This window comes from Mauremys reevesii, linkage group 14, assembly GCF_016161935.1.
Source record: "Mauremys reevesii isolate NIE-2019 linkage group 14, ASM1616193v1, whole genome shotgun sequence".
Classification (NCBI taxonomy): Eukaryota; Metazoa; Chordata; order Testudines; family Geoemydidae; genus Mauremys; species Mauremys reevesii.
Window position 1 is genome coordinate 3,575,585 of NC_052636.1, and position 16,770 is coordinate 3,592,354.

Below are 16,770 nucleotides of genomic sequence, written 5' to 3' on the forward strand. Positions count from 1 at the left end.
AATTTCCCTTCCCCCTCCTGTTTGACCCCAGTTTATATAGTAATATTCTCAGCTATACCTTAACCAATCATTTTACTGAAATTTAACGAACCAATCCTAACATGTTGTAACATAATTCCCTAACCAATTATATCCCACTACCCTAATTAACTTATACCTAGCAAAATTAATTATACATCAGACAGAAACAATTGGAGAACCAGACAGGTTAACAATAGAAAAGTGGGGGACATAAAGATAAAACAATACAGAAATGAGGATTTCACAACCACAACCATTGAGAAGTGATTTCTTGCCAGACAGGCTGCTGTCAGACTAAGTTTTCTTTAACCATCTTAAGATTTGTTTCTTTATCTGGTGGTGATGGGCACTATCAGGAGAGGATCGACTTCCTAACAGCCCAATAGTACCTTATTTCAGTGTGACTGGTTTGGGATGTGAGGATGTGAACCTTCGTTTCCCAGCTTATGGCTTTTCCTGCTGCTTAGCCAAACTCCTTAGCCTAAGAACAAGGCGTCAGCCTATCCTAGTGAGAGAAGGCCCATACACGGGCAGACTGTCATTTAGATTCTTTGTTTTTATAGCACTGTAACTAGCTAAGTGGTAAAAATACACCTAAGTTCTTAAAGTATAGGCTTTACAGGCAGGCCTGAATATCTCTATTCTAACAGTGGGGTCTACCCCTTCCCACATTTTGTCTGTCTTGTCTATTTAGATCGTAAATTCTTCAGGGCATGGGCCATCTACTATTCTGTGTTTGTACTGTGCCTAGCACAATGGGGACCCACTGTTAGTTGCTCCTAGGCACTAAGGTAATGAATATGATTTATAATCATAATAACTCTCCTGCCACTTTGAGCCAAGGAAGCTGGCCTTGGGATGTTACTGCTTAAAAATGAGCTGGGGTTAAAACCATGGAATATTCTTTGTGCCAAGTATCCCAATAATTCCACTGACCTCCCTTGTTTTCTTTCCCTGGAGTAGGGTTTCCAGTTTCCAAACCTGATGTGATGTCACATCTGGACCGAGGGGAAGAGCTGTGGGTCCCAGACCTCCAGGGCTCTGAGAAAGAAGTGCTCCCAAGAGCTGCCTGCACAGGTAAGAAATTGGATAAACCAACTAAAAAACTGTCTGTGAATACAGGAAACATTTGGGATGTTTTCAAAGACCTTGTGAGCTCTTCAAGTTGAGGATTGTTCCCTGCAGATGTGGAATCATTATGGCAGATGTCACTCATGGCTTCCCACCTATCATGACTGACAACTGGCAGCACGTCCCTCCCTAATCTCGCTTTCCCCTGAGTGTCCTGGTGAAATGCAGACCAAAACTGATCCCTTTCTCTCTCCTCCGGGGAAGGGTTTATGGAAAATCTGCTCCTGATAGGTTTGATCTCTCCCACACATATTTTGGTTTGTTCATCCCTTTTACCATTCCTGTCTCTGAGATTTCCTTTCTCTCCGGCACAGGGAGTGACCTATGTCTGGATTCTCTCTGTCACCCATCAGGTGATGGGATGGTGAGTGAGAATGAGGAGGAGAAAGCCCGGCAGGAGGATGTTGAGCAAGTAGAACCACCTGGGACATTATCAGGAAGATCCAAAGGGAATGTTTCCAGGAGTTGTGCACTCCCAGAAAAAGAAAAAGCCTGTGAGACTCAGCCGATGCCAGAGGAAAACATGAGTAGCCACTCAGACCTTATTACTCGTGAGAGCATCAACATGGAAGAGACACACTACACATGCCATGAGTGTGGGAAAAGCTTCAATGGGAGCTCAGACCTTTTCACACATCAGAGAATCCACAGAAGAGAGAAACCCTACATGTGCTCTGAGTGCGGGAAAAGCTTCAGTCGGAGCTCAGCCCTTATCACACATTGTAGAATCCACACAGGAGAGAAACCCTACACGTGCAGTGAGTGCGGGAAGCGCTTCAGTTGGAGCTCAAACCTTTTCAAACATCAGAGAATCCACACGGGTGAGAAACCTTATGGATGTTCTGAGTGTGGGAAACACTTCACTGCTCGTTCAACCCTCATCTCACATCAGCGAATCCACATAGGAGAGACGCCCTACACGTGCTCTGAGTGTGGGAAAAGCTTCAATCAGCGCTCAAACCTTAATAGACATCAGAAAATCCACACGGGAGAGACACCCTACACATGCTCCGAGTGCGGGAAAAGCTTCAATTATAGCTCAAGCCTTATGACACATTGTAGAATCCACACAGGTGAGATGCCCTACACATGCTCTGAGTGTGGGAAAAGCTTCAGTCAGAGCTCACACCTTATCAGACATTGTGGAATCCACACAGGAGAGACGCCCTACACGTGCTCTGAATGTGGGAAAAGCTTCAGTCAGAGCTCACACCTTATCACACATCGGAGAATCCACACAGGAGACACACCGTACACATGCTCTGAATGTGGGAAAAGCTTCAATCAGAACGCGGACCTTATCAGACATCGGAGAATCCATACAGGAGAGACGCCCTACACATGCTCTGAATGTGGGAAAAGCTTCAATCACAGCTCAAACCTTATTAGACATCAGAGAATCCATCTGAGAGAGAACTGTAATAAATGCCTTGACTAGGTCTGGCCAAATTTTTTTTTTTAAATTCCATTTGCTAATTCGCACACAGTGATCTTTGCACCATCGTCTCTGTAGTCTCTCAGCTCCCCCAGATAAGTTGCCTACTTCTGCCTTTTGCAGCTCACCCTTTTTTGAGATTAGTCCTGTGATCTTTTCTATCAACTCCTTTCCTTTTGAGTCGTAGGAGTGTGTGTCCCTCCAGCCAGGAACGTTCCACCTGCGGCTGATGGAGCGAGATCCCAAGAAGCTACACTGAGGCAAAAACTACCTGTGCCTTCCATCCACTAGGGCTTTACGTGGCGTTGGCTGCTCAAGTTAGTGATCTTGGGGTAAAAAGATAATTATAGTTGTAGTGCAGATGCAGCCCAATTGCAGTGGTTGGCATTAGCTTCCCCCTTGACCTGACCTAAACACTTGTCAGAAAAAACGACTGGTTTCTTTTGCAAGCATTTGCATTGCAAGGCAGAGGCAGAAGCAGTCTTCTCTGTTTCCTCAAAAGATTGACCAAAAGGTGGAAAGAGTGGACATGTTTGGCAAGGCACCACTGGATGCTGCATCCCTAACCTCCACCTTACCTGGCAGGTGCCTTGGCCAGCTTAGCCACGGTGCCACTCTCTGGGACTTTTCTCCCAACTGCTCCATTTTTCATTAATGAGAATCAAAAGGAAAGTGACAGAAGAGTATTGCCTATAAGGATCTCTGTGCATAGACATCCCCAGCAAATCCCAAGGATGTGGCACATGCTCTTCCGTTGCAGCAGTTGCAGTTGAAGCAACCACTTTGCCAATGCCAGTGACAGCAGCCTTTTCTTCAGCTCCACACTTGTGATTTGATTCTTTTCAACACTTCTCTCTAAAGAAGCCTTTTCCTTAGCAAGCAATTACTGGGATTGCCAAGGGAGGTCTCTTCTCTTTCCTAGAAAGGCATAGGAAAATGTGAGCGGAGGAGACCGAAAGCCATAAGGAGACCAAGGCACCACTGGGAGTTGAACCCAGAATCTCTTGTTTACTAGACAGGTGCTTTAGCCAGCTAAGCAATGGTGCCTGCCTCAAGAAACTGCTTTCAACTGTTCCACTTGATGGTCCAGGACAACGCCTGCAAATTCCGAAGTACAGACGTTCCCCATTTCCCTCAAGACTTGCAGACCTTGAGGTGTCTGCCTCTCTGTGCACAGAAAGCCACAGCTGAGTTGACAGAGGGTTTCTAACATGTGCTTCTCCCACCAGTCACTGTGATCCTTTAGTGGTTATGCTCTGCATATCAGTTGCGGTAACCTCAGCTCAATTCTGAGTCATGGTAACCTTTCCATCAGCTCCAGAATTCATTTGCCACTTTCCAAATGTGGTGAGGCGGGTGCCCCACACAGGCAGTTGAAAAGATAAGGCAGCCTTGGAGAGGCTGTGCAGAACCCAACCAATCAGGAAAGGACCTATTGGGAGAGCAACTCAGGAGATGGCTTGTTGGAGTAGCCCATTTAATTCCCAGGACGGCCAGCAGGAGGCACTGCAGTGGTGAGGCATGCTCCATTACACCAAGACGTAGCTGCAAGGAAGGCTCTCTCTGTCTTGAACAAGCACTTAAAAGGATTGTGCTGACAGATCTTTTATTTTTATGAAAAGCGATACAAAAAAGGAGCCAACAGAGACATTAGGTTCAGTAAGGAAGAACTGAGAGGCCAAGCCAGGATCTCCTGGTTAGTAGGAAGGCTCTTCAGCCAGCTGTTTCCAAAAATCACTATCTAGATGCCTATTAACAGCCACTACAGATGTTCACCACAAAACAGACAAAGAGCTGCCGCAATAGAGTTCTCCACTGCCTGCAGACATCAAGCTACCAGGAGTTCTGTGCACAGAGAGGCCTCTGCTGGTGGAAAGACGCTTTAGTAGAGACTTTTCTGACACCAGCCATGGTCATATAGTGGTTAGCACTCTGTGCTGTGGCGTCAACATCCACAGATGTAAGTTCAGTTATGGGGACATTTTTCTTGTCTCCCCATTTGTGTCTAGTGGCTCCTTTCAACACTTGTCACCAAAAAGGCCTGTTTCTTTTGCAAGCAATGTCCAGCTAAGCAAAGGCTTCTCCATTCCCTGAAAAGATCAACCAAGCCATGGGGAGAGGAGACACCTTCAGCCAGGGACCACTGGGTGCTTGATCCTGAATCGCCTCTTTACTCAGCAGATGTCTGTTTGGGGGCTTTCCCTTCACTCCCTCCCCTGGTTCTTGTCACTCAGGCAGAAATCAAGAGACCAGCAATCTGAAGTGCAGGCAATGTGATGTTTATTGAGGTTTGTCATAACTATAAAGGGAAAGGTAACAGCCCTCCTGTGTACAATACTATAAAATCCCTCCTGGCCAGAGACTGGCCAGACACACCAAAATCCTTTTCCCTGTTAAGGGTTGAGAAGCTCAGGTAACCTGGCTGACACCTGACCCAAAGGACCAATAAGGGAACAAGATACTTTCAAATCTTGGTGGGGGGAAGGCTTGTGTTTGTGAGCTCTTTGTTTTCGGGGTTGTTTGCTCTTGGGACTAAGAGGGACCAGACATCAATCCATGCTCTCCAAATCTTTCTGAACCAGTCTCTCATATTTCAAACTTGTAAGTAACAACCAGGCAAGGCGTGTTAGTTTTATCTTTGTTTTCTCAACTTGTAAATGTTCCTTTTGCTAAAGAGTTTCTCTCTGTTTGCTGTAACTTTGAACCTAAGTCTAGAGGGGGTTCCTCTGGGCTCTATGAATCTGATTACCCTGTAAAGTTATTTTCCATCCTGATTTTACAGAAATGATTTTTACCTTTCTTTCTTTAATTAAAAGCCTTCTTTTTAAGAACCTGATTGATTTTTCCTTGTTTTAAGATCCAAGGGGGTTGGAGCTGGACCCACCAGGAACTGGTGGGGGGAACGGTTAATTTCTCTTTGTTTTAAGATCCAAGGGTTTGGATCGGTGTTCACCAGGGAATTGGTGGAGGAGTCTCTCAAGGCTATCCAGGGAAGGGTAATAGTATTTGGGAGGGAGATATTCTGGGCGGGAGGTAGACAGAGTTTCCCAAATGACTCATTAACAATTTGGGTGGTGGCAGCAACCAGATGTAAACTGGTAATTAAGCTTAGGGGTTCTCATGCAGGGCCCCACATCTGTATCCTAAAGTTCAGCGTGGGGAAGGAACCTTGACAGGGTTAGTTTCAAACAAGAATATCCACAGCTCCACATGCCAGCAGAGTCTTTTTCCCAGTGTTCTGTTCACAGCCCTGACACCGCAGAGCCTTTATCCATGTCCCCTTTACCCCGCCTCTTTCTTAGCAGCCCCAAATATACCTGCAGTGCATGCCCTGGTCATGAGTCTGGGGGCTCGGTGCCACCTCTTTTGTATCCCATGGGAGGGATAAGAAGTGAGATTGTGTAATGGTCAAGGCCAGGCTTTTCTTTGGCTTTTAGTGTCTTATTCCTCCCGCCCCATCCCCGTCCTTGCCCCTCCCAACTGGTTGCTTTACCTTGGTTTGAGAGAGGAACCAGGCAGCCTTCCGGTGTATGCTCGTAGATTACACTCCCACTGCACCTAGTAACACTTTAGCTCTATACCTTCACTTTTCCATTATACTAACAAGCCCATCTGGCTTTGTTCTTTGTTCACACATATTAGTAAGGATATAAGAGTATCAAAAATCGAACGCAAAATTCTATCTCAGGCTAACAGACAGGCCTATATACTAACAGGGCCTTGGCCAGATTAGCCACATTGCCGCTCTCTGGGACTTTTCTTCTAACTGTTTCATTTTTCATCTATGATAATTAAAGGAAGGTGAAAGGAGGGTAACTCCATTTCCTGCAAGACCTGCAGAGATTACACTATCGGTCTCTGTGCGCAGACATCCCCAGCAAATCACAAGGACGTGCGGCACAGGCTTTTGTGTTGCAGCAATTGTAGTCCAAGCAACCGCCTTGCCAATGCCACTCACAGCAGCCTTTTCATCAACTCGAGACTTGTGGTTTGATTTTTTTTTCCAGTGCTTCTCTGCAAAGAAGCCTTTCCCTTAACAATATTAATTGGATTACCAATGGTGGTCTTGTGTTTTTTCTAGAGAGAGATAGGAAAACATGAGCAGAAGTGGTCATAGAATGACAAAAGTCATCTAGTCTAACCTCCTCTTCTCGGCCTGATATTGTTTAACATTTTCCTTAATTACCTAGATCTAGGAATAGAGATCATATTGATCAAATATGCAGATAACTTTGCCTACTATTTCTCTGAGTTGGTTGAAATCCGCCTCTCTGAAGTCCAGTGATCTTGTTTTGCTGTTCTCATATCCTCCTTTCCACAGGATCTTGAATTCTATCAGATCATGATCACTTCTCTCCCAAGTTCCCCACCACTCTCACATTCCCAACTAATTTACCTCTGTTAATCAAAACCAGATCCAAAATGGATAACCCCCTGGTTGTTTCCTTAACTTTATGAATTAGAAAGTTGTCCTCTACGCATGCTAAGAATTTTCAGGCCATATTACATTTTGTTGTAATAATCTTCCAACAGGTATGTATCCCAGTATATTTCAATATTCTTGTCCCACATACTCATAAAAACTTTGCAGTATTTCCACACAAACAGAGAATATATGAAAATATCCAAAAATGTTAATTAGAATGCTCTCAACGTGTACCAGGATAGTATCCCCTGTATTTCAGTATACTTGTGCACGATGTTAGCAGGACATCCAAGGACACTTCCCTTTTATAAGCTTATCTTCACTTTGGTGGCAAATGTTCTCTTCCATGTCTGTATCGACCACCAAAGTTTGTCTTTGTATTATCTGCTTCCATACATATTCAGAACATTTATTATCTCAGCTGCAATAAGTTCTGATGTTTCTTCTTTAAGTTTGACAAAATCCACAGGTTTCGTTTGCAGAACAAACTGCCTTCATAAGCCTTGAAATTTCGGTTCAAGAGAGGAAGCAATTTCACATATCTGTAATTCAATGCACTGACAGTGACACACATTCAGCATTTTTCAGATTGTCAATTAGTTCATCATTGCCCATGAAGCAAAAGCATTTGCAGCTATTCCTTCTCACTTTGTCTGTGCACATCAGCATGGGCACTAAAGGCACTTACTATTCTTCTTCGAGTGTTTGCTCATATCCATTCCAGTTAGGTGTGCGTGCGCCGCGTGCACATTCGTCAGAAGACTTTTACCCTAGCAACACTCAGTGGGTCGGCTGGGGGCCCCCTGGAGTAGCACCACTATGGCACCAGATATATACCCCAGCCGACCCACCCATCCCTCAGTTCCTTCTTACCGCCCGTGTCGGTCGTTGGAACAGTGGAGTGCGGCTTAGCTGACCTCCACTTCCCTAGCTTCCTCATAGTTTTTCTCGTTCATTCCTCTGTACATAGTTGTGTGTGTATATATATATTTTATTTTAGTTGTATTTACTGTTTTATTAGTATAGTTAGAGTAGTATTAGTTAGTGGGGTTTGGGGATTAGCCCCTTCCCCGCGCCCAGTGCCGGAGCGCATGCCTGGCTCCCCAGGCTTCAAGCCGTGCTCGGCCTGCCACAGGCCGATGCCAACAGGAGATCCACACGACTCCTGTTTGAAGTGCCTGGGGAATCGCACTTATCTGCTAAGTGCCCCATTTGCAAGGCTTTTAAGCCGCGCACTAAAAAGGAGCGGGAGATAAGACTGAGACAGCTCCTCATGGAGGCGGCTCTCACCCCTCCTTCGGCACCGACCACTGCGCAGTCGGAGACAAGAAGTACCTCCTCGGCACTGGGCCACTCCAGTCTGCACAAGACTTCTCAGCACCGGACGCCGCCGGCACCGAAATCGGCCCAGAGGCGCTCCCTCTCACCGAAGGCAAAGAAAGCGAAGGCCGCTGCCACCTCGGCACCGCCCGCACCAAGACCACAGAGTGCGCCTAGATCGGACCGCCTGGCACCGAAACCTGCCGCGGCACCGCTGACTGTGCTGATACCGTCAACTCCGGCCCCGCAAAGGCCGTCGAGTCCGGAACCGGTGACCTCCCCGGCACCCGCTGCGGTAGAGCTCACCGTACCATCCACACCGGAGGTGTTCGCAGCGGCAAAAGACCTGATTGCCCTGACAGACTCGGCATTGCCTCCACCCCCGGCACCGCCGGTGCGGGTGTTTCAATCCATTGGCAAGCCAGCCTTGCTTAGACCAACTTCTGTCAGCGCAGCAGACCGGCACCGCTCACGTTCGCGGTCTCATGGACGTTCCAGGTCTCGACGACACTCCCGCTCTCACATTCGATCTCAACACCGCTTGCAGTCCCGGCACCGTTCTGTCACACGGCACCAGTCAGACTCACGGCACTGATCGTTCTCTCGTTCCCCGGCTCGGTACTCATGGCACCGTTCCAGATCCCGGTACCGCTACAGGCACCATACCTCTCGGAGCCATTCAAGACACCAGGATTCGAGATCTCGGTCGACCTCCCGGCACCGGCCTGGTCGAAGGTCCCGATCCCGCTCTCGCTACCGCGATGTTTTGCGGCACCAATCCCCGGTGCATAGGGGGACAAGATCTGTGAGCACGTCTGCGCAAGGCTTCTCTGCTCCTCCGTGGCCCTCCAGACACGCGTCTGTGTTGTCCCGAGCGGACAGTTACTACGCCGAGGAGCATGATTCGCAGGTACCCGCGGGGGTCTTCCAAGAAGCCCGGTACCCAGACCAGGATCCTCGGCAATGGGGTTTTTGGATGCCTTGGGCATACCACCAGGCCCAAGGTGCTCCGCTGCCTCCCGCTCACACTGTGTCGTCGGAGCCACGTGCGCCAGAGGCCACAGTAAGCCGTCCCCCTCCAACTGAGACGGAGGACCCGCAAACCCATCCTCCGACCTCACCGACACCTCTCGAGCACGAGCCTGCTCAGGACCCGGAGGCTGTACAGGACCCACTCGTCCCCGGCATTTCATCTTCTTCCTCGCCGGATGAGGCGGTGGCAGGGACCTCCTCCTCGGGTCCACCGCCAATAGATCTAAGAGCCCATCAGGACCTCCTCAGGAGGGTGGCATTAAATATGAACCTGCAGGTAGAAGAAGTACCCGAGGTGGAAGACCCAGTAGTCAGCATCTTGTCTGCAGACACTCTCACCAGAGTAGCTCTGCAATTCATCAGAACAATACAGGCTAACGCTGACACTCTATGGCAGTCCCCCGCCTCCATCCCCCCTACAGCGAAGGGAGTGGAATGTAAATACATGGTGCCCTCTCGGGGGTAAGAATACCTATACGTTCACCCTCCCCCCTCCTCCCTGGTTGTCCCGAAAGGGAACGTCACGGCCAACAAGCGCCAGCCCCAAAGTCTAAGGAGGCTAGGCGGATGGACCTGCTCGGTCGCAAGGTATACTCTGCGGGCGCCCTACAACTCCGGGCAGCAAACCAGCAGGCACTGCTGAGCCGTTACAGCCACAACACCTGGACGGAGGTTGGCAAGTTTCAAGAGCTGCTCCCGCAGGACTCACGCCAGGAATTTGCTGCTTTCCTGGAGGAAGGGAAGAAGGTGGCTCGAACCTCCCTGCAGGCCTCCTTGGATGCGGCCGATTCGGCAGCCAGGACTCTGGCCTCCGGCATCACCATGAGGCGCATCTCCTGGCTGCAGGTCTCCAATCTCCCGCCAGAGTTACAATACACAATCCAGGACTTGCCCTTCGACTGCAAGGGCCTGTTCTCGGAGAAAACGGACCCCAGGCTTCAAAGCTTGAAAGACAATAGGGTCATCATGCGTACCTTGGGAATGCACACACCGGTGACCCAACGCAGACCTTTCCGCCCCCAACCTTACCGCCCGTACTTTATGCCCAGACACAGGCAAGACTCCGGTAGGCGACATGGTCGAGGTGGGCGTAGACGACAGTCAGGACCCCAGGTGGGCCAGAACCACGGTCCCTCCAAGCCACCAGCGGGGCCGAAATCTACCTTTTGAAGGTTTGCCCGAGGACGGCGTCCCAGTTTCTACACAGGATCCTTTGCCTCCTTTTTCCAACCGCCTTTCCTACTTCCTCCCGGCGTGGTCCCAACTGACCTCAGACGTCTGGGTCCTACGCACAGTGGAACATGGATACCACCTCCAATTCGTTTCACCCCCGCCTTTCCACCTCCCATCCCGGTCCCTCTTCAGGGACCCCTCTCACGAGCAATTCCTCTTACAGGAGGTGCAGACGCTCCTCACCATCGGAACGATAGAGGAGGTACCAAAAGAGGAAAGGGGCAAGGGGTTTTATTCCCACTACTTCTTGATCCCCAAGTCAAAAGGGGGCCTCAGACCTATCCTAGACCTGCGAGGCCTCAATAAATTCATGGTAAAGTTGAAGTTCCGCATGGTCTCCCTAGGGACCATTATCCTGTCCTTGGATCCTGGAGACTGGTATGCTGCCCTTGATATGAAGGACGCGTACTTTCACATCGCCATTTTTCCTCTGCACAGGAGGTATCTTCGTTTTGTAGCCAGCCATCGACATTTCCAATTTGCGGTCCTTCTGTTTGGCCTCTCCATGGCCCCAAGGGTGTTCACAAAGTGCATGGCCGTCGTCGCTGCACACCTCCGCCGACAGGGGATTCACGTGTTCCCGTATCTGGACGACTGGCTCATCAGGGGGACCTCCGAGGCGCAAGTTGGGCAGCACGTAGGCATCGTCAGGGACCCATTTACACATCTAGGCCTGATGCTCAATACCGAAAAGTCCACTCTGGTCCCCACTCAGCAGCTAGACTTCATAGGAGCTACCCTGGACTCCACTCTAGCCAAGGCCTACCTGCCTCACCCTTGATTCCAGGCGATGGCAGCAATCATACGAGGTCTGCAGAACTTCCCCACGACCTCGGTTCGTACCTGTCTCAGCCTTCTAGGTCACATGGCGGCCTGCACTTATGTGACCAAATACGCCAGGCTCTGCCTTCGCCCCCTCCAAACGTGGCTGAATTCGGTGTATCATCCGGGCATGGACCCATTGGACACAATACTCACCATTCCACTGAGTGCGCTACGCTCCCTGGACTGGTGGCTATCCCCATCCCAAGTCTGTGCAGGGTTACCGTTCCATCCACCCCAACCCTCACTATCCCTGACGACAGACGTGTCGTCCCTCGGATGGGGAGCTCACCTCGGACACCATTGCACTCAGGGCCTTTGGTCATCGCAGGAGTTAGCGCTTCACATCAATGTCAGAGAGCTAAGAGCGATCCGCCTTGCGTGCCAGGCATTCCAGAACCGCCTGCACGGCCGTTGTGTCTCGGTGTTTACAGACAACACAACGGCCATGTATTATATAAACAAGCAGGGAGGGACTCGATCTTCCCCCCTCTGTCAGGAGACCATCCAACTTTGGGAATTCTGCATAGCCCACTCGATAGACCTGGTCCTTTCTCCCAGGGGTTCGGAACACCCTAGCGGATCGCCTGAGCAGATCCTTCCTGTGTCACGAGTGGTCGCTGAGACCAGACATTATTCATGCAATTTTCCAGAAGTGGGGCTTTCCCCACATAGACCTGTTTGCGTCTCACATGAACAGGAAATGCCAAGTGTTCTGCTCCTTCCAAGGTCATTCACTGGGATCGATATCGGACGCGTTCCTCATGTCCTGGAAACACCGACTGCTCTATACCTTCCCACCGTTCCCCCTGGTTCACAGAGTCCTGTTAAAACTCCGCCAGGACAAAGCTCATTTCATCATGATCGCGCCAGCGTAGCCCAGACAGCACTGGTACACCACACTGCTCAACCTTTCCATAGCCAGCCCAATTACTCTGCCACTCCACCCGGACCTCATAACACAAGATCACGGCAATCTCCGCCACCCGGACCTGCAGGCACTCCATCTCATGGCGTGGCTCCTGCGTGGCTAGACGAATCAGAGTTATGCTGCTCCGCTCCGGTACAGCATATCCTCTTGAGTAGCAGAAAACCTTCCACTCACTCCACATATCTGGCCAAGTGGAAGCGCTTCTCTTGCTGGTGTGAGGTGCGGAATGCTTCTCCTTCAGAGGTCTCCATCCCTACTATCTTGGACTACCTCTGGTCCCTCAAGCAGCAGGGCCTGGCGTTGTCCTCCTTGCGGGTGCACTTGGCGGCCATCTGCACATTCCACCCAGGGGAAAGTGGTCACTCAGTGTTTTCACACCCCTTAGTTACTCAGTTTCGTAAGGGACTTGAGCGCCTCTACCCCCAGGTACGCCACCCTACCCCTACTTGGGACCTCAACCTAGTCCTCAATAGGCTTATGATTCCGCCATTTGAACCACTGGCCACTTGCTCACTACTATACCTGTCCTGGAAGACAGTTTTCCTAGTAGCCATTACATTGGCTAGGAGAGTCTCCGAACTTCGAGCTCTTACGGTAGACCCACCGTATACTGTTTTTCACAAGGACAAGGTACAGTTGCGACCACATCCGGCATTTCTCCCGAAGGTGGTATCGGCCTTCTATACCAATCAGGACATTTTCCTCCCGGTTTTCTTCCCAAAGCCTCATTCATCCCCACGGGAGCCGCAGTTACACTCCCTAGATGTCCATAGGGCGCTCGCTTTTTACATTGATCGGACAAAGCCGTTCCGCAAGTCCCCCCAACTATTCGTTGCAGTGACCAACCGGATGAAAGGGCTGCCCGTCTCCTCACAGAGGATCTCCTCGTGGTTGACGGCGTGCATACGCACGTGCTATGACTTGGCTCATGTTCCTTTGGGACATCTCACTGCCCATTCCACCAGAGCTCAGGCTTCATCAGCCGCCTTCCTGGCCCACGTACCAATCCAGGAAATATGTCGCGCAGCTACCTGGTCATCAGTCCACACTTTTGCTTCGCACTATGCTCTGGTCTAACAATCTAGAGATGATGCAGCCTTTGGCTTGGCGGTTCTGCACTCCGCCACATCTCACTCCGACCTCACCGCCTAGGTAAGGCTTGGGAATCACCTAACTGAAATGGATATGAGCAAGCACTCGAAGAAGAAAAGACGGTTACTCACCTTTGTAACTGTTGTTCTTCAAGATGTGTTGCTCATATCCATTCCACACCCACCCTCCTTCCCCACTGTCGGAGTAGCCAGCAAGAAGGAACTGAGGAGCGGATGGGTCGGCCGGGGTATATATCTGGTGCCATAGCGGCGCCACTCCAGGGGGCACCCAGCCGACCCACCGAGTGTTGCTAGGGTAAAAGTCTTCTGACGAACGTGCACGCGGCGCGCGCGCACCTAACTGGAATGGATATGAGCAACACATCTCGAAGAACAACAGTTACAAAGGTGAGTAACCGTCTTTTTTGCTTGGTCTATCTAGCCTCCATCATCCCTTCCCTGGATCTGGGAGACTGGTATGCCACTCTCAACTTCAAGGATGTTTACTTTCATGTCTACATATTCCTGGGACACAGGCGTTTCCTGTGCTTCATGGTGGCTGGGCGCCACTTCCAGTTCACAGCGCTTCCCTTTGGCCTGTCCTCGGCTCCCAGAATGTTCACAAAAAGCATGATGCCAGTGGCAGCTTATCTGACACATCGAGGGATCCAGATCTTCCCATATCTCAATGACTGGCTCATCAAGGGCAGGTCTCCGGGGCAGGTGCAAAGGAGCCTCGATCTGGTGCCCTCCACCTGCAGTGACCTGGGCCTGCTAATAAACACATATAAGTCCACGTTGACGCCAGTCGAGCGCATAGAATTTATTAGAGCGGGTCTCGACGACTCGCGGGCCAGGGCCTGCTTTCCGGAGGTGCATTTATAGGCCATATTGGACCTGATTTCCCACGTAAAGAGCCACCTGCTCACCATGGCCCACACGTGCCTGCGACTGATGGGCCACATGGCCGCATGCACGTACATGGTCAGCCATGCTCGACTTCATCTGCGGCCTCTGCAAGCATGGCTGGCCTCGGTCTATATCCCCAGCAGGCACGCCCTGGACTGAGTCGTCACGGTGCCCAGCCACATCCTCTCATCCCTGGACTGGTGGCTGGATCCCAAGTCGGTGCTGCAAGGAGTTCCCTTCATGACCCTATCCCCGTCGCTCGCCCTCCTCTTGGACATGCAGGTCCTGACAGATAATACTGCCACAATGTATTACATCAACGGACAGGGCGGTGCCAGATCTTCAGCCCTTTACTGGGAGGCGCTCAGCCTCTGGGACTTTTGTGTGCAGCATGCCAGTGATCTAGTATCCGCCCACCTGCCAGGAACCAAGAACGTCCTGGCAAATCACCTCAGCAGGACCTTCTAGTCTCGCCATGAATGGTAACTCCATCCGGAGGTGGACAACCTAATCCTGCACAGGTGGGGGACGCCGCAGGTGGACCTGTTTGCATCCAGGCAGAACAGAAAGTGCCACGTGTTCGGTTCTCTGCAGGGAAGGGACAAAAGCTCCCTGTCAGAAGCCTTCTTGATTCAGTGGTCGGGAGCACTGATGTCTGCCTTCGTGCCGGTGCCTTTAATCCACAAGATCCTGCTAAAGATGATGCAAAACAAAGCAAATGTCATCCTCATAGCCCCTGCATGGCCTCACCAACACTGGTTTGGCATGCTGTTGAGTCTTTCGGCGGCCACCTCACTGCAACTGCCTCTTCGGCCGGATCTGCTGCATCTGTATCTGGCAACACTGCACCTGACAGCTTGGCTTCTGCGTGGATAAGCATGAACGAATGGCAGTGCTCTGATGGTGTCCAACAGGTCCTGCTGGGCAGCAGGAAACCCTCCACCATGGTTACCGACATGGCAAAGTAGAAGTGGTTCATGTGTTGGGCCTCTGACACATTTGTGCTGAAAAGGCCTCACTACAGCACATCCTGGACCTTTGCTGCACCTTAAGCTCCTGGGCCTGTCGCTGTCTTTCTTCAGGGTACACCTGGCAGCCATTTTGTCGTTCCACACTCTGTTTCAAGGAAGACCTGGGGAGTATAGTGGATGAGATGCTGGATATGAGTCAGCAGTGTGCCCTTGTTGCCAAGAAGGCTAATGGCATAATGCTTCTACTAATGCAGCCCAATGCCAGCAGATCAAGGGAACTAATTATTCCCCTCTATTCGGCACTGGTGAGGCCACATCTGGAGTATTGCATCCCGTTTTGGATACCCCACTATGGAAAGGATGTGGACAAATTGGAGAGAGTCCAGCAAAGGGCAGTGAAAATTATTAGGGGGCTGGGGCACATGACTTATGAGGAGAGGCTGAGGGAATTGGGATTGTTTAGTCTGCAGAAGAGAATAGTGAGGGGGGATTTGATAGCAGCCTTCAACTACCTGAAGGTGGGTTCCAAAGAGGATGGAGCTCGGCTGTTCTCAGCGGTGGCAGATGACAGAACAAGGAGCCAATGGTCTCTAGTTGCAGTGAGGGAGGTCTATGTTGAACTACAAGGGTGGTGAGGCACTGGAATGGGTTCCGTAGGGAGGTGGTGGACTGTCCATCCTTAGAGATTTTTAAGGCCCAGCTTGACAAAGCCCTGGCTGGGATGATTTAAGTTGATATTGGACTAGATGACCTCCTGAAGTCTCTTCCAACCCTTTAAAAAAAACAAAAAACTGTCTTCGCCCATTCCACGATGGCGCACAGTTCTTGAAAGGTCTGGAGTACCTCTGCCCTCATGTCTGGGACCTGGTCTCACCTTGGGACCTGTCAAGGCTCATGGGTCCCCACTTTGAACCCTTTGCTTTTTGCTCCCTCCTGCTTCTCTCCTGGAAGGTCTCCTTTTTGGTCACTATATCTTTGGCCCATAGGATGTCTGACATCAGGACACTCACGTCGGAGCCGCCTTATATAGTCTTCTATAAGGACAAGGTCCAGCTGTGTCTGCACCCAGCTTTTTTGCCCAAGCTCTTCTCCCAGTTTCATACTGGTCAAGACATATACTGACTGGTTTTTTGTCCAAAGCCTCATGCAATGGATGAGGAATGCAGGCCACATACCCTGGACGTCAGATGGGCGCTGGACTTCTACATAGATAGAATGAAGCTGTTCTGAAAGTCAACGCAGTTGTTGGTTACTGTCGCAGACAGGATGAAGGGTTGCCCAGTGTCCGCCCAGAGAATCTCGTCTTGGATCATGGCCTGCATCCACTACTCTGATGAACTGGCGAAGGTGCCCCTGTCGACTAAAATGATGGCTCACTCCACTAGGGTGCAGGCATCAGTAGTCTTCCTGGTGCAGGTGCCGATCCAAGAAATCTGTCTAGCTGCAAC

At 50.4% G+C, this 16,770-nt stretch overlaps 1 protein-coding gene across 5 annotated transcripts in view; it reads right to left on the reverse strand.

Annotated features, from left to right (window-relative positions):
- LOC120381431 (zinc finger protein 135-like) overlaps window positions 1-16,770 on the reverse strand; it is an 83,902-nt gene that overhangs the window by 49,476 nt on the left and 17,656 nt on the right. Inside the window, exon 2 of one of the 5 annotated variants that reach the window (XM_039499627.1) lies at window positions 3,582-3,588. The exons of 3 other annotated variants lie outside the window; for them this stretch is intronic. In XM_039499627.1, coding sequence (XP_039355561.1) covers window positions 3,582-3,588 — 7 coding nt within the window. Of the gene's footprint in view, window positions 1-3,581; window positions 3,589-8,367; window positions 8,374-16,770 lie in introns of all 5 variants that reach the window. One more of the 5 variants, XM_039499628.1, reaches the window with a different exon arrangement.